Here is an 18,945-nt window from a genome sequence, read left to right on the forward strand (position 1 = left end):
ATTACATTTATTAATCTATAAAGTGCACTATTTAGAGAGTAGGTCATTGTTGGGGGCAGAGCATAATTTACATAAGTTGCAAAAAAAGTAACAAATACAAAGCTGGCACAATTTTCCCACATGGTCCCACTTCTCATTGAGTTATTGAGTTATACCCTTATTATGCAATGGCACCTTAGCTTTATGTCAGGTGGTAAGGGACCACTGTCTTTCATATAGTTCCACTTTTAACTACAGTCCAGAGAATAATATTTCAAAAGGCTTTCTTCTAAGGCAAACGTTACACTAACTTCTTGCTTAGCTGTGGCTTTTAGGTTGCAAAATTCTTATGGATACCATTTTGCTCTTTGTTTTTCTGATGGTGAAATAATGAACACTGACCTTATAAAAGGCAAACAAGTTCTGCTGTTCCTTAGATGTTTGTCTTGTTTCTTTTGTGACTTTCTGGATTAGTGAATTCTGAAGAATTTTGGTAGGATTGCCACTGTTCCTCCCAAAGGACTGGTAACCATTTCAGAATGATATACTTCGGTATCTTTCTTATATATATTCTGGAATTTATCTTGACAGAATTTTTATTTTAGTGTTTCAACCTCAGTGACAGTCATTGAAGAGAATAATCATTAATCATGTGAAAGACTGCAAAACAACTTTCTGTTTACCAAGTATAATCACAATAAAAAGCAGGATGCTCTGTGTTGGAACAGTATTTTCTCAAAATACACAGCATATTTAGAGAACAGTAGGAAGTGCACTACACGAGGAAGAAAACCCATTTATGCTTTTCTTTTTCTCTGTCTTTAAAGCCATGGTTTGTTTGGCAATCTCATTATCTTTTGGCTGAAACCTATTTAAAAGTATTTTTGTGAGAACCATAATTGGTTTTTATATGGCATTGCTCCAACTTACCCTTGAAAAATGTACCTGTCTGTTCTGTATACTTTCCATAAATAATGAACAGGCACTTTAATTCTGTGATCTGTATTGTTCAGTCAAATGATAAATGGATGTCCTTGTATAAACTCATTCTCAGACTCCATATGCTCTATATACTTAAGATTATATTGATGAGTTTGTTTGATTTGCTGTGTTTTAATTTTAAAGGCAAGTTTGAGTTGAGCAATGTACCACAACGCCATATGACAGGGTATGGAATTGACATTAATGTTGTGCTTGTTAGTGCTTTACAGAATGCTACAGTATGTGCATTACTAATCTTCCAAATGATAATAGTTTTACAATATTTGCCCTATAATTCTTTTACATAATGCAGCCACTAAGAATTTTTTGTTTGCTGTAGAGGATTGCTTTATCATATATCTTGGTATTGTACAACAGCGTTGTTTATTTCCTAACCTGAGTCCTTCTTTTACATTTGAGTGGGTGTGTGGGAGCCTGTAAGCTTCAGTGAGTGAATAACAGTGAGTGAAATGCAGCTTATTTATTCTGCAATTCAATAGAGGGTTGCTGTCCAAGGTAGTCAGTTCTGTTATGTGTAGGCCTTTGTGACTGTGGCTGTTTGTGCTTTGTGATACCTTTTTATTGCTTAGTAGTAGCCCGAATGCTACTGTTTACATAAAGTATACATAACTCTTTTTAAATGTGTTAATTTCATCTTGCCTCTCTTGGTTTCTCTTAATTTAAGTTGAGCTAAAACAATAATTTATATGGTGTGAGATTTTTAAATTGATTTTGTAATTGTTGTGAGCTTGGTGAGTGCCAGTAGTCACATTTCTGCTGATTTACACAGTAATAATTGGTAATTATCCTCTACAGAGAATCACTTCTGCACCTTTTAATACCTTATGTTTGTTTGCTAATTTATTATAGTGGGGAAAAATATACACATGAAATGTGACTTATGCTAAAGTTATATTGTGTCATATTTAGTTCATTAAATAAATATGAAGGTGTGCACTAAAATATCAGAATGACTTTTTTCTTGTATATGACGTGTTTACTTCTTCAGATTTTTCATTTGACTTTATACTATGGCTTATTCCAATGATAATAGCAGCATGTATGCTAAAACCTGGACAGCCAATGGAAATCAGATGTCTTTTTTCTATGTATTGTTCCTAATTACTGAAAAGGAAATACTGTAAAATGATTTCAAAGTGCTGCTCTCTGGAGGTGTCTCTCACTCTGACAAAAGTCTAATTCCCGTGCTGCTTTCCGGAAGCCTGGCGCAGAGCTGGCTCCGTGGCAGATTTTCTGCGTTGCTCAGCTGTGATTCATACCTCCCCCACTGCTTTGGCTTTTCTCCCAGTTGCTTTGATAGTGGCCACTAATGCAGGAGTGCAGCCTGGTCTAATGCTTGTTGCTGTAGAAGTGAGAACAGCCACAAAATTGTCAAGTTAAGTTTCATAAATTAACATAACCTACCTTCATAAATTCACACTTATAATTCTCACTTAATTATAATTCTCAAAAAGTAAGCTACTTGCTGATTTGTTATTATGGTATAGTATGAAGAAATATTTAATTAAAGCCGGAGTAGGTGATATATAAGTTGTACAAATAAGGTTTTAAGCATTTTATTGTTTGACATATAATTGTAAATCATCCTCTTGCTCCTTTGTAATTTTATGGTAACTATTGCATAGTATTCAAAAACAACAATTTTCATTTTATTTAATAAGTTAGGTAGTTTGAAAATGACAAGTGAAAGATTGTATTCATCACTGCATTCGCTATTAGTTCCACGAAGGAAAAAGTGCTGCAAAGTACAAAGTGCATGTATTTGTTCTGTTCTTGGGGATATTATATCCAAAAGTATGTGTGAGTTTTGGTTTAGAAAATCTAAAATAGGTGGTGATTTTGAGGTTAGCTATCATGAACATAGCATATTAATACATTTTTGCAGTACTTTACAGTTTTTACAATACTTTAAACTTTAAAAACTGCACTAAAACTTATTTGCACACCTGATATATTTTGAAATACTCTACATTTTCTGTACAATGTGATTGGATGGAATACCTGCTGGTCTGCTACATGCACACACACTATACACTAGCGAGGAAACACGCTGCTGAAGGCTAGAGTGGAGTGCAAAGAACAAAGGAGCTGCATGCACAAACATGTTTTACTTTGGGTTGAGGGCCAAGTGTAAAGTTGTGGGACAATTTTAGTTGGATTTTTTTTTCTTTTCCATTGTTTCAGGCTAGAGGTTTGAACACTAAATGTCATGTGCAAAACTGTCAGGAAGTTGAGTAATGTAGCTTTTAATAAAATTGCACTAATTATTAGTCAGTCAGCCATACATAGAGCAAACGTTCCTGTAAAGGTAAAATAACATACCTTTAATGTTACACTACATTTACCTTCTTGGTGAAAGTATAATATCAAAAGTGAAATATAAATTAAAAATTTGGAAACCAAAACTGAATGTGTGGAACTACAACTTAAAATAAAATGTATCAACCCAGTGTCTTTTGCAACCACACAGTTTAATACATTTATTGATGGATTGATGGATTTTGATTTTTGGAGGGGAGGCGGGGGGTCAAGTTATGTTTTCATGGAACAGAGCACATGCTCTGCCCATAAATTAGCTTGTTCTTAATGAGATTTAATTAGCCGTCACTTTCTATTTCATAGAAACTTTGAAGTTCAGTGGAAACAACCTAATGGAGCAGTGGAACTTTTTTTTTTTTGTAGAAATAGAGTGCCCATTATTTTAAATGTTATTTATTAATAAAGGCCACACCATTAGGAGAAGTGACGTGTACTTTTATGGCATGCAATTTGGCAAATGTGTTTGCTGACAAGTTATTTGTTGTATCCATCCTGCCTGGTTTTCCATAGCTGCCAAATCATTGTCCCATCTGGTAGTGTAACATTTTAATCTGGAAAATAACGTTATGGCCTAAATCTCCACTGAATGAGATTTTTGTGAAGCTTATAGTTCATGGATTCTCAACCCAGAATTACAGCAGCTGCCATAAAACTTGTGGGTAGAGCATGGAAAGGTCATTTGGTGTGTATTCACTAGAGACTGCAACATTACCCATTTATTTCTAATATTATTTCTATATTTTTGGTCAGCTGTCATTCGCTTGATTAAAAGTCTAAATAAAATCTTCTGAACATATTTACAGCTCCGTCTAAAATTATTGGCACACCTAGTTAAAATGTGTTAAAAGCCTTAAAATAAATTATTTTTTTTATTGCAGAAGCATAATCTCACTCTGAAAAAGTTTAGATAATTGCAACCTTCAACTCAATTTCTTGGAAATAAATGTATTTGAACCGTTTCTGCCATTTCTACTGTAGTGTATAAAGTGGATCAACGTATCTAGGAACCTTTAATTAGTAATTCATCACGTCCTGTTTCCCTGGGGTATAAATATGGCGTTACACAGAGGCCTATTTCTCTTACCCACTCTTAAACATGGGAAAGACAAGAGAGCGCACTATTCAAGTAAGGCAGGTATGTGTTGACCTTCATAAATCAGGCAATGGCGTCAAGAAAATAGCCATTCACCTGCAGATGCCCTTATCTACAGTAATAATCAGTAAGCAATAATCAAAAAATTCAAAACATCTGGAACTTTTACAAACAAGCCTGGAAGAGGACACAAGTGTTTCTTGCACCACGCACGGTGAGAAGGATGGTAAGAGAAGTAAAAAGTTCTCCAAAGTTCTCTCATAAGCGCAAACGGGTGGAGTTTGCCAAGCTGTCCTGGGATTTTAACTGGGACCGTGTGCTTTGGTCTGATGAGACCAAGACACTCTAAGTGGGTCTGGCGTAACACCAAGGATGAGTACGCAGAAAAACACCTCATGCCCACTGTTAAGTATGGGGGAGGATCGGTGATGCTGTGGGCCTGTTTCTCCTCCAAAGGGCCTGGGAACCTTGTAAGGACATGGGATCATGAACTCTTTGAAATGTCAGGACATTTTGAATCAGAATCTGGTGGCCTCTGCCTGAAAGCTGAAGATGGGTCGTCACTGGGTCTTTCAGCAAGATAATGACCCTAAACATGTGGCCAAATCTACTCAAAAATGGTTCACAAGGTACAAAATCAAGCTCCTCTCATGGCCATCTCAGTCCCCAGACCTCAACCAATAGAAAACCTGTGGGGTGAGCTGAAGAGGAGAGTGCATAGGAGAAGACCCAGGACGATTTAGAGAGGTTATGCAAAGAGAAATGGTTGAAGATCCCTCATTCTGTATTCTTTCATCTTGTGAAGAGTTATAGGAGAAGATTAGTGCTGTCTTGTTGGCAAAAGGAGGCTGTACAAAGTACTAACATCAGGGGCACCAATAATTGTGGCACATGATTTCATTCAAAAGATTTATTTCTTAATGTGTGATTTTTTTTTTTTTTTTATTCCCCCCCCTCCCAATCAAATAAAGGCAGTTGAATTAAAGCTTAGATTTTTCTCTTTTTTTTTTGCATTGTTGTCCTATATTATATTTTAAAAAATAATAATAATTTATTAGAAGCCAAAGAACATTTCTTAACCAGGGGTGCCAATAATTATGGAGGGCGCTGTATATGACTCAGGGGCTAGGAAATTAATTTTATCTTTGTGTTTTCTGAATCCATCAGCTCTCTAAGCGTCCTTCCCCAGCATGGGTGACGTTTGTTGCAGTTGACTATGCAGCTGTGGCTTTGAGTGATGGACTGTAATTTGCTGGTGCAGGAGAAAGAGATGTTTCCTTCCCCTTGCTGAGGAGAACAGATAGGAGAAGACAGGAGGGGGAGTTGAATGGAAGAACTGGGGACGAGTAGATTGGAGCAAAGGTGCGATTGAGCTGATAGGACATATGTGACAGGGTTTGTATGAAAGCTGACGTTTATTCTGATGTTAAAAAGGTAGAAAGAGTGGAGACGTCTCCTTTCAGTACTATGATTATCACTTACTATTAAAAATAAAGTGAAATATAACTGGTCACACTTGTAGGAGAATGCTAACTGAACAGTTCTGAATCTGTTGCTTACACAACTCTGGCATCATCAACTCTGGATTGTCTGGCATTACTACTACTTCTCCCTTTGCTCTATGGTACTCCTGGGCTCAGATGTCTGATGCATCACTGAGGATTGAACTTGTGATATTCTGATCATAGGATCAATATTTAGATGGTAAAGCCTCCCTGGAGTCTCAAATTGTTCTAAGCATTTTTTACTGAAAAAAGAGGGTCAGACACAAAGTTATGTTGGTATTTAGTTTTTTGATGTTGGTTTGCACAACTATAGCTCTAGCTGATGCTTGGAGTGTTTATTTCTTATTTTATAACTTTTGTGCTCTGCATTAGAGCCTGGTTTTGACAGCAGAGGCTTTGGGTGATCTTTCACACTTCAGGGCTTCCTGCTACAGTGGGACATTAGCTGTGCTGGTGTTGTGGCACTCTCGAGCTCTGGAGTCAGCTCTTGCCCGTGGGTCTGTTCATCAGGTCATGTCACCCTGACAGCAGCTAGCACACAAGAACCCAGAGATGCTGAAAAGAAACTGTTCTGTTCTGCACCTACTATTAGGAATTTGCTTTCAGTTTTCTCTTCAATTACAGTATTTTATTTTATTTTTTTTTGTAGACAAAGCTCAGCATTTTTAAAGCATTTCCTGTCTTCTGTTATTTCAATCATCGGCACATTGTTATTGTTTTGTCAATTTTTTTTAATACCCTTATATGTAATCATGTGTGATTTTTCTTTATGTTAAAGCTTCCTTCTCCTGTGGAATATGATTTGCAGGTTCTTGTCTTTTGTGTCCTTTGTCTTGTTTATTTGTTTATTGTTTTTTACATGACCTCTTTGTTTTGCAGATGAGGGCAGAAGCGCAGTTGACGAAGCGGGTGGTGCTCAGATAGTAGCAGAGCACATTAAAGCTCTGGCCGATAACACTGACTCGGCCACCGGGAAGCTCTTGACTGTCTTTTGTGGCATGCTGATGAACTATAGCAATGATAATGGTAATGACCAAACCTAAAAAGTCAATTGGATGTTTCTCTGTGGCTGTATCCTGTGATGTTTGCAAACTGCCAGTAATTTTTAAAGGCAAATTGTAGCAAAAATTAATGGTTTATATTTCAAATTTGAATTTTGAATAATGTTTTTTTTTTAATATTAATATAGATTTATTTTTTATTAGTGTCTTATATATAGGAGTTACATAGCTGGCAGTTTGTTAAGTGATAAAAGTTCTAGGGGAGCATCCAGATCAAACTCTTTGCGGTGATCCTGGGTAGGCTCCAGACACACTACGACTCTGAACTGGACACGCGGTTACAGACAATGAACGGATGAATATATGGATAGTAATTCTGAATTTAGACAATGTGAAATTCTGTATGAATGACCAAAAATAATTTTTGCTTTCATTTTTGCGGCCATGTTTTAAAACGGCGTGTTTCATTCTTAAGAATTTTATAAATTATTTAATGAAGTCAAGAATAATAATGCATTGTGTAAGGTTTTAAATCTAGATGAAATAGCCAAAAGCATGACTCTCATTTGAAATATAACATATGAAGCTTTCAGACATTTAAAAAGATTCTCTGGAAAATGTAACTGTGAACTGGTCAGATCAGATCTAAACTAAAATAAATATCTGAGCTGAATATATAGATGGATCAAAGTGTACACAATGCTATTTTAAATAAAGCTCTCTGACAGCTTATATTTCCTGCAGTGTGTATGTGTAGCTTAATAATGTGCATTGGCCACCACCAACTTGGACCTGCACTTTGCGCAAACACAAGTGCAACACCAAATGTTTTTTCCTTACTGCATATAGAAACGTAAATACAAATCTAGTTTATCAAAACAGGATTTCAAATATCACCCTCCTACTATATAGAGCTGATTGCATTTTTTTGAAGAAAAAAAATGTTATTTTTGTGACCAATTAAATTTTTTCAGTGTCATTACATCTGTAAATTATATAATTTCAGTAATTTTAAACACAGTAAAAAGCTGTTATATTAAAAATTATAGTAATATACTTTTAATAATGTTTTATGATAGTAATATTTGTATTACTGTCTATTTATTCATTCGTTCATTTTTGTAACCTCTTTAATCAAGGATGTTGTGAGTACTGAGCCAAATCCCTGCACCGATAATAATAATAATAATACATATTAATATAAATGCCTACTTATCTACTTATAAAATAAATATCTACTTTATTAATATTGTTGTTGCTTACTGAGGAAAAATTATGAATTTTTTAAATTCCTGAATGCTCACTGCTAAGCTGATGAGATTGTAAGTGTTGTGTCGCTTGCTCATGCTCAGTATTTAAAGGGAAGTGAGACATGTTAATCTTATCGGATATTGGCAGCACAAACCTAACCACACCTGTTGATCATGTCCATCACAGTCTCTGTAGTTGTGCCATTCTTCATCATTATTCAACATTTCTGCCACATTCCACGTGCACTTGTACCACAGTCTAAGACTATGCTTTGTCCACAAAAGTACAGCCCAATAAATGATGTGACCTTGAAATGAAACCTTTCAATAGCGCTTGGTATTCAGCTGATTAATACAAATTCATTTTGGGAGAAAATCCATGAATAATTCTGATTTTTAAATTGCTTACCACATTTAATTCCGTATTAAAAAGTAGCCAATATTTTATATTGTACTAACAATTATTTATTGTCTAAAGAGGATGGATGCAGTGTATTTTACCGTTCTGTTTCTGAGCTGAATAATTAATAGTAGCAGACTAGGTTCCATTTCTTTTTCAGTGCAGCAGACTTACTGTCTGAGTATGAAATGATAATTGCTTTCCAGTGTAATGTCTCTGATGTCTAGCTGCTTGTTCAGGGCAGTTAGATTGGGGTCAGATTTTTCATTCATTCTCCCCTTTGGCAAATGCATAGTCAAATAAGAATTTTATCGAAAAGTGCACAACATTTATATGTAATATACCTGCTTTATATCCTCTATGTCTCTCTGCCCATCTCGCTGTATGTCTATCTGTGCCTTTCTCCATCTCCCTGTATATGTAATTCTATACTACATAGTTTTCTCAAGCTCATGTGTTTGCTGCTAAGGCAAAAGCTTATTAAAAAAAAACCACAGACCTAAATAAGACCTTAATTCTATTGGATCAGAATATTTTTCAAATAATAGTCTTTGTTTACAGAAAGTGAACATTAGTCCTGGATAGATTAGATATTGGCGTCATACTGTGGTAATGGAATAAAATTAGCTACAGTGCCTTGCGAATGTATTCGGCCCCCTTGAACTTTTCAGATTTTTGCCACATTTCATATTGCACGCCCACTTTTCAGTTTTTTATTTGTTAAAAAAGTTTGACACATCCAATAAATTTCATTCCACTTCACGATTGTGTCCCACTTGTCGATTCTTCACAAAAAATTAAAATTTATCTTCATGTTTGAAGCTTGAAATGTGGCAAAAGTTTGAAAAATTCAAGGGGGCCGAATACTTTCGCATGGCACTGTAGCTAATTTTACTTTCGCATGGCACTGTATATTACTAGAAAAATACTTCTTTATATTGCAATCTCTTCTGCTTGAACATATTTGAATTCTGAGTCCTCAGCCTAAAATACTAATTATTATTGTTTATTTAGTGTAATAATTAAATAAATATTTAACTAAATTCTAACCGGTAAAAAAATTCACATTTACATAGTGTCAACAGTTTTAAAATCTCAGGCTTTGTTCCATTTCAGTGCAATGCCAATATTACCAAATAAATCAATAAGGAATTTTTATTTTTTAAATGTCTCAAATTCACCTAAATCATAAAAATATTCTTTTTACCTGCACCAAGACTGTTGGGAGGGACAATTGATATAAAACGACATGTATTTTTTTCACAAGTAATAACTGATTTAACCGTTGACAATTTCATCTGTTAGCTAGGACACACACAATGACATACAGTCATACATGAACATGTGAGAACACAGTGCTATTCTATAACTTGGCACAATTGAAGGAGAAAAGCAATTGTGCCTTAGATCTTGAATGTCTTTTGAGATTGTAAACACTGTATTAGCTTTAATACTGTATTTTATTGCATTGCAGTTATGGATAGAAAAGCAAAATCCTTCTCAGCAAATAACATGTTCTGCAGCTTTACAGCAGAGTCAATACTAATCATCTCTTCCTGAGTTTAAATATTTTCATGGAGGCTTTTCTAACAAACGCTCCTCTGAATGTTTTTTGAGTTTATAAAGATGATATAAGTCAAGCAGTCATGTTGCTAGCCTTGTGTTGGGGTGAAGTGGGACAGGATTATGCAGTGGTTGAAGCGGTTGCAATTATACTGTGTAAATGAGTTTGTGCTGATGCCAGTGGCTGGATGTTTGTAAACTGTCACTATAGCAAATGTAGCTCTCATTAATATTGATGTGGGCTAAAGTGCTATAGAAACTTGCCAGCAGGGTGTAGGCTGAAAGAAAGCAAAATAGAAGGAAGCTGCTTCTTTTTGGCTTCAAAATATATCTGGACATTTCCCAGGCTAATGAGAGCTGAGGATGTTGGAGACATTTGGCAAATGCAGTTCCTGGACACGAGGGCATGGACACCTATGGTCAAATAAATGTTTTGTTTGATTTTCTGACTGAAAATAATTTAACACTTGCTCTGCAAGAAAGAAATGTAATTTATGTAATATTTATGCTCAGTTCAGCTTTTTAAAGCTTTCAAAATTTTATTTTGAAATTTTCATCAAATTACATGGACGATGTACATTTATTTACTTCAAACAGTTTTTATATATCATTAAAAGACTGATACTAAGTAACGTTTGAATCTTCACAATGTGTCACAACATAATCTCAGTGTGTTTAGCCCTGCTAGATATGCAGTTGATTCTTTTCAATATGTAGTCATGTTTAAAGGTTATTACTGGTTATTTAAGTTATAAATGTGGGAAAACATGTAATATTTTTTAAATTAGTTGAAATCAGCAAGTTTAAAATTATGTAAATGACATTTTTGCAGTGTGGTTGTGGGCAAATGCCTTGAAATAAACACTGAGTGCAATTTATATTGTATTTAGCAACTGCCTATTGGTTTTTGTTATAACTGTGTCAATTAAATCATTTCTCTGTTCCCACAGGTTGGTATGATAGATATTAGTTTAAGGAGTACTGGAGTATTCTATTAAATAGTTAATTGTTAGAAAGTCTTCTTATTGGTGGGATCTGTTTTAGATATAGCTATAATATATCTAAAGCTATATATCTAATCCTGATATAGCTCAGGATTCCTGAAAATCAAGTCTGTGTCGTGTGTTATCTGACATCACTTTTGTTTCCATGATATATGCACTAATTTATAGACTCTTGTCTCACTCACAGTTTCCAGAACTCAGTTGCTTCTTCTTCTCTCACATCTTCTTTCCATTATTTTCCCAAATGCTTTTATGTCTATGTCTCATTCCTCTCTTTTTATCATTCACATTTGACTCGCCTCCCTTTTTCCTCCCTGCTTCTCTTCATTTTCTTTCTTCTTCTCAGTACCCGGGTCCTTGAACACATTTTCTTCTCGTCTGGTTCTTCAGTCCGGACTGTGCTCTCAAATTCATTGGCCAAAAGGCCAAATGCCAGCAGATAATGTGATGAAATCAAATGTGACAGGGCTACCCAGATTGAAGCAGTCAGTGACACAATTATAGACAATAGACTGTGTATGACTTGGTCAAAATGTATTGTGTTTTATACAATATTTGTTATATAGCGTATGTGTAACAAACTGTGCACAAGTAAGACATTATTTTTAATTAATTTCCCTTCTCTGGAAAAAGCTCATGAACAAAAATAAATTGTAAATAATTGCAGTTTACATTGATTAAGATTAGACTTCCCCCTTTGTTGAGGAACTTAGAATGCATGAAAATTGAGTTTCCATAATTATAAACCAAAAAGAACCCATTCAAATGGCTAAACAATAGAGAAAATGACTTAACGGACAACTGCAAGACCTGACAGTTTCACCATCAGATTAAAAGAAATTCTTAAAGATTTCATCTGTGCGAGAGGAGAAAACTAAGATCTAATATAATGGCATCCACTGCATGAAGACAGCTTGATGCTATAGGCCTGAAAGTGTGTGTAGCTGTGAAAAAGGATAAAAATGACAGAACATTTGCAGATGTTGACAAACTTGCCCCATAACCCCGTTGTCAACATTACGGAATGTGTTGGGGATTACTAGGACTGTGAGAACCAAAATTTAACCAACTGGGTGGGAAGCAGGTCTCTTAAGAAGACTGGAAGTTATAAATACTGCAAATGTGGACACTCTAAATGCGGATGAAAATACTAACTTTTGCACAATATAGTTAACGTAGAACTATACTGCAAAAGAGAAGTCTCTTGGAGTAGGGAGTGTTTGTGTGGGGGAACACATCCTGTCCCTAAGATATCTTCAAGTGTCAGCCGAGCTGTCAGTTCTGAGGGTTTGATATCGCACCGTTGTCTAAGCCTGTCTTTAAGCTGGCTGAAGCTGTTAGAGGAGTGTTTAGACCTTCTGACTCAGCTGAGGTGTTGATTAATGCACTTCATTCTTCTTTAGCACTTCTAGCATCTTTGACTTCCGAGTTTAGGTATATGCTAATCAAGAAACACCCAACTTGAAACATGACAAACATGGTGGTAATTATAGCATATTTTTAATGAGTTTAGCAACATCTACAGTATCCCAGTCACAAAACCACACTTATTTCACAGCTTCATATTGAGGTACTGAAGCTTTGAACCGGTACTGATATTGTGTGTCATGTCTTTTTGCATCCGCAGATACATTGCAGGCCCAGCTGATCAGCATGGGGGTGATTCCCACTCTGGTAAAGCTTCTGGGAGTCCACTCACAGAACACAGCACTTACAGAAATGTGCCTCATTGCCTTTGGGAACCTGGCTGAACTGGGTGAGGAACTTACTTACTTACTTGCTATTCTTCATAGCTCTAGCATGCATTATGTCAGTAACAGGGGCAATCAAAATGGAGTTGGCTTCTGCAGTATCCCAGACTTTCTGGATTTTTTTCATATGCAAGTCTTGAAATGTCATTCATATCACATTTGTTAATAGAATTTTTCCTTGACCCCATCAACTTAAATTTGTATAAACTCAAATAAACTCTGATAAATTCAGAAACTCATCAAGGCAAGTTTATTTATAGAGCACCTTTCATACACAAGGGCAATTTTTACAGAGTCAAAAGAAACAGTGTAAAGCATTTAAATTAACAGCACACCAGCATCCTCTTCACTCAAATGAATGAATCATGCAACATATTTTTCATATATCATATAAAATAAATGAATAATTGTCAGTGAAATGCATTATCTGAATAAATACAGTTTTTGACCAGTTGTTAGAACAAATATACAACAGAGGGATGATTCCAGAAGTGGACTAATAGCAAACAACCTTGATTTTAGGCTTGTCATTTCACAATTAATTAATGACTAATGAAAGTCTGTTATGGATCAAACATTATTGTCCAAATTTTAAATACTTATTCTAGATTGGTTTCTGTCCTGTGATGGTCTGATTTTTAATTGTTTCTCTGCAGAATCAAGTAAGGAGCAGTTTGCTTCCACAAATATCGCAGAAGAGCTGGTGAGGATGTTCCGGAAACAGACGGAACATGAAAAGAAGGAGATGATCTTTGAGGTGCTGGCTCCACTGGCTGAAAATGGTAAGAATTTAAAGTTGAACTAGGGACAGAAAATTGCACTATTTCAGTGTTGTCTGGGAGGTTTTGTTAAAATGGTGGGTGGTGTTTGGATCCATGACAGGATTTGCTTATTTCAGCACTGCATGGTGTTTATGAATCTCCAAATAGAGGCCTCAAAGGCTCAGTGTGGTTAAGTACTATACATTGGCAATCAAAAAAACTGCTTGAGGGTTCCTTTTCTTAAGGTTTATTCCAATAATGCCAATAAAAATATATGCAAACCTAGAAAATAGACCACTAAGCATATTTATCTAGGCCTCACGTCTGCCTCACATTTATTTATGTTTTTATAATTATATCATTGTATGTTATCTAGGGACAAATTTTCAGACTCCGATTAAAGCCAAGACGATAAATATAAAGACATATAAATAAACAATGCTGATTCACCATTGTTACTAATGCTGCTAAGCCAATGTAAAATACATACATATGTTTTCACACACTTCACTGTCCACCAGGATAGCCCCAATTTTTGACAGCTTGCCTACTAATACAGAGTAATAATAATGCCATTGAAAACCATTTTTAAATTGGAGTTCCTACAGTTTTTTTCAGTTTCAGAAAAATGAAATTATTACTAGTAAACAAAGTCATTTTGAGTGATTTGATTTGAAATTTCCCTTCCTAGAGAAACTTGGCAGCAAATTACTTCGGACAGTATCTGGTTGCTTTCACCACCACTGTAAAGACATATTTCCCAGCACTGGGTTGTGGAGCAGTGCTGCTTTCTCTGGAGTGTATGTGCCTCATCCAGTAACTTGACAATGAGATGTAGGGGTTTTTGTATCAGTACTTGACCCACTTATGCTGTTGTGCCCATCAACTCAAGAAATTTTCCAACATCTAGTACAATGCCTAGAGAGCAGAGGATCTTACTGCAGAAATAAGGACAAACTCAGAATAGAGAACCACAGCAGTTGGGAAAACAGCAATCGCCTGTAGATACCGTTGTGTCTGGATGATGTTTTTCTGTAAGCATGTCCATGGTGTATAAGCAGTATTTATGTATTTATTTATTTTCTAGAATATTTACAATAGGCTCGGTTTGCTAGTTCAAACAAGTATAGCAAGTATACTGGAATTATAGTCCTTTTTTTCCTCTCCGTCTTCTCCAGACATACGCGTTTAGAGAGTGGCCTGCAATTAGGCAGATGCTGGAGTGGTGTGAGCTCTGTCTGTGTTTGGATAATAAGTGCTGTCACTTGCCCCTGTGCCATTGCGCCCACAGTAGGAGTGTGTGGAGCCGAGCAGCTGTGGCATCAGATCTACTCTCAGCTGCATCCCTCTGCATTTGGTCTGCAAGAATATCTGAACATTTTAAAGGGAATATGTCTGTGGAAGTAACTAAGATGACTAAGTTTAGGGTGAACTTTGAGTTTACATAGGCAGGGGCATAGCACCAAATCCACCCCACTTATATAATCAGTAAATAGACAAACTAATATTAGCTATTAATACTGGTATTATAACATCTGTCTTATGACAGATAACGTTTTACTGAACTATTCCACAGATCTGTGTTGATCCCTAGAAATTATTAACCTGGTTTTAACCACCTTCTTTGAAGAAGTCACTTGTCTCATATGTTTTCTTGCTCAGTGACTGTGGATGCATCTGGAACAAACAATGTTCTTTTTTAAGTATTAGTTGCTGGGCTAAGGCTAACATTGTCAGGGTATGACAGCAGTCTTCAACTAAATACTAAAAATATAACTGCTGAACTGGATTGAATTCCTGTGCCTACCACTGTCAGCTTTTCCCTTTATATAGACTGCCTCAAATATAGAGGTTTAGTTAGCAGGATTTTATTAATAAAGTATATTTACAGCATACGGGCAGAACCTGCATGTTTTAGAGCCTGATTTTGGTTTGATTTAGCCACAAATAAACGCCACAATAGATTAGAGCACAAACCTTTGGGGAGGTTGGTAAAATTTAAGAACACTACATGCAGATAAAAAATGTAACATTTATTCCTGTAATAACAGAGATTAGAAAACTTAGTTGAAGGGCCCTCAAACCAGAAGGGCCAAGTGTAAGCAGGCACACCCTTACCTGCCGTCCCTGCATGTAAGGCGCATTAAATAAAGAGCTGAATTAATCATTTTTATTTCAACAACAGGGATCAATCACATTCAAAAGTCAAAAAAATAAAAATAAAAACACTCAAATTTTGTCCAGGAATTTGTAATATATATCAAGCAGCTGTATAACCTTCCATTCTGTTTCTATTAAAAAAAAAGACATGTAAGCACGTGTGTGCCTATGAACGAGATACGATGAGAGCTTGTGTAACCTGTTCTGAGAGTAATGGACAGGGAGTGAGCAAAGAGCCCCTAGTAAAGGGGAAGAATATATAAGTGAACGTGTGTGAGAGTGATGCACAATGGTTTGTGTATGCAATATAAAGGAGCAAATAAGCCGCAGGTAGAGAGAGAGAGAGAAAATGAGTGAGTGAAGGTGTTGGGCATTTATTCTCATTCTAATGAAGAGAGATCGAGAGAGTGAAGGCGGTGCTGAATTTCAGCCTGTGAAGTGTACGAAGAAAGTGGGAGGGGACCGTGCATGAGGCAGAGAGAGAGAGAGAGAATGAGCAAGAGAAAGGGAATATGTCTGTGGTAAGAGAGTGACCGGCTGGTTGCTTGTTATCATTCAGTGCACAGAGCTGTTCTCTCAGACTGCCAGTATCCAAGACAACGTCCTACTTAAAGCCACTATACTACCCTTCAACCTGAGAGGGAGAGAGATACAGTGTGTGAGAGAGAAATACAGACCAACTCCCTGTTAGTGGGACAGAGGGTCACAGTATATGTTTATGAGAGTCAGAGATTAAGAGACAGCCACTGAGGACAGAAAGAGTGAGAATTATTTAAAGAGAGACATACAAAGTGGCAGCGTATATCAGAGAGAGGCAAATTTCATAACCAAACAAGAGATGTTCCTAAAGGCAGATTTATTTCTGTCTGATGTCAAGAAGACAGAATGCTCCTTTAAAAGTCATTGCCCATAATATCTCAAAATTGCTAATAGATCAAGTACATGACATTTTCAAAATATGTAGTGGCACTGCAAACATAAGCATGTGGTTTTCAAAGTATTCTTTAGGGTTCTTTATAATCTACTTTTTTTAATTTACAGATATTTAAGTGGTAAATTGATTTGTTTTATTTCTTAAGAGATTAACTAAATAAGTAATGTTTTGTACAAGTTCTTATAATAGTACATTTTTCCCTTTTTATTTATTATTACTGTCTATAGCACCAACATTCTAATGCCGCAATGTAACTGCAAGAACACACAAAGCAACAGTTTACAGAATGTGTTATGTATTTGTTCCTGTAACTGTTTGGTGGTTATCTTAATAAATAAATCTCTTTATAAACAGAAGTAGTTTTTAAAGAAAGAAAATTATTGGATGAGTATATGATTTCTTGTACAATCTTGGAATATTTAATTTTTATTGCTGCACATTTTTTAATGATTGTTATGTAATGTAAGAAATTAAAGCCTGGATTGTTTTACTTAGCACTTTTTAATATCCATATTATATAAACAATATCAAGGGTGGCACGGTGGTGCAGCAGGTAGTGTCACACAGCTCCAGGGACCTGGAGGTTGTGGGTTCGATTCCCGCTCCGGGTGACTGTCTGTGAGGAGTTAATGTGTTCTCCCCGTGTCCGCGTGGGTTTTCTCCGGGTGCTCCGGTTTCCTCCCACAGTCCAAAAACACACGTTGGTAGGTGGATTGGCGACTCAAAATTGTCCGTAGGTGTGAGTGTGTGTCTGTGTGTTGCCCTGTGAAGGACTGGTGCTCCCTCCAGGGTGTGTTCCCGCTTTGTGCCCAATGACTTCAGGTATGCTCTGGACCCACCTCGACCCTGAACTGGATAAGAGCTTACAGATAATGAATGAATAAACAATATCAACACATCATATTGAAAAACTCAAAAACATTTAAAAAATATATTCTATGCTTGAATACAGCTGGGATACTTTATGACACTGATTCAAATGTATGTAAGAAATATATTTCATGGATTTTGTATTTGTCTAACAAATTCAACTCCTTTATCATGCTTCTCTTTTTTACTCTTCTTGTGATTCTTGGTCTCTTACAGATGTGATAAAGCTACAGTTGGTGGAGGCTGGGCTGGTGGAGTGTCTGCTGGATGTGGTTGGTCAGACAGTGGAGAGTGATCGAGAAGAGGAAATAGCTCAGCTCAAAACAGCCTCTGACCTCATGGTGTTGCTGCTGCTGGGAGGTACTGGACAGTTTTGATATTTTTCATTAAAACTTACTCAAGTCAATTTTAGGTAAGAGGCTAATTTAAAGAGCTGCTTTTTTACAACGCTGCCAATAAGTTATAAGACAATGACATTCACAGTGGATGGCTTATATTTATGGTATATTTAGAGGCTGTTACATGGAATTTTCAATTGTTTTACGGTAATAGCACTTTTAGGTGTCTCTGGGAGATTGATCAGGAAGCTTTCCAGTCAGACTTAAAAGAGAAAATTTAGTTTGGCCCCAAACAACATGTTACAACAGTGCTCATAACTTGTCATTAACAAAATGATACGAATGTGAAATCATCAAAGTGAGCTGAGGTTTTTAATAACAACACAAGGATCAGTTATGTAATTAGAAGATTGGTCCAATCAATATTCCGTGCTGTGTTCCCATAAATTTCACACTGAGAGATATTTTCAGACACAAAGAGACAGAGAAATGGAGAGAATCCTCTTTGTTGACATGGATGAGCAAACTCCTGAGTGTACTAGAGGCAGAGCAAGATGCATTTTTTGTCTCTGTCTGAATAATTAATGCTAGCAGAATGGGTCCTGAGGTGCTAAAACAATCTGACATCCACTGTATGGCGTTTTATGGATGGAAGGAATGCTTTCTACTGGGTTTCCCACTGGTAAAAGATGGTCTTTGGGGGTATTTCCATGAAATCAATGTTATAATATAGTAACAATTGACTTGTGTGTGTGTGTTGTGAGGTAGCTGCTTGAGTTTTGTTTAAAAGTACTTTGTGTGGGTGGGTGGAGGGGGGTTGTTTTTGGACTGTGGGAAGAATGCAGAACACCTGGCAGAAATCCACACAGACACAGGGAGAATATCATCCGAGGTGGAGCTCTGACCTACAACCCCAGGAACCTGAAGTGGTGTGACAGCAACAATACCCATTGTACCACCTTAAAGATTATTTCAAATAAAGTGCATGTTATAGAATTAACAATTTTCAGAATGA

General features: G+C 36.3%; 1 protein-coding gene across 3 annotated transcripts in view; it reads left to right on the plus strand.

The window, feature by feature from the left end:
- rap1gds1 (RAP1, GTP-GDP dissociation stimulator 1) overlaps nt 1–18,945 on the plus strand; it is a 43,462-nt gene that overhangs the window by 14,283 nt on the left and 10,234 nt on the right. For 2 of the 3 annotated variants that reach the window (XM_066681269.1, XM_066681270.1), the window contains exons 5-8: nt 6,778–6,924; nt 12,744–12,872; nt 13,524–13,649; nt 17,809–17,952. In XM_066681269.1, the coding sequence (XP_066537366.1) occupies nt 6,778–6,924; nt 12,744–12,872; nt 13,524–13,649; nt 17,809–17,952 (546 nt within the window). The remainder of the gene's footprint in view (nt 1–6,777; nt 6,925–12,743; nt 12,873–13,523; nt 13,650–17,808; nt 17,953–18,945) is intronic. The other variant, XM_066681272.1, reaches the window with a different exon arrangement.

Source organism: Hoplias malabaricus, chromosome 9 (genome assembly GCF_029633855.1).
Source record: "Hoplias malabaricus isolate fHopMal1 chromosome 9, fHopMal1.hap1, whole genome shotgun sequence".
Classification (NCBI taxonomy): Eukaryota; Metazoa; Chordata; class Actinopteri; order Characiformes; family Erythrinidae; genus Hoplias; species Hoplias malabaricus.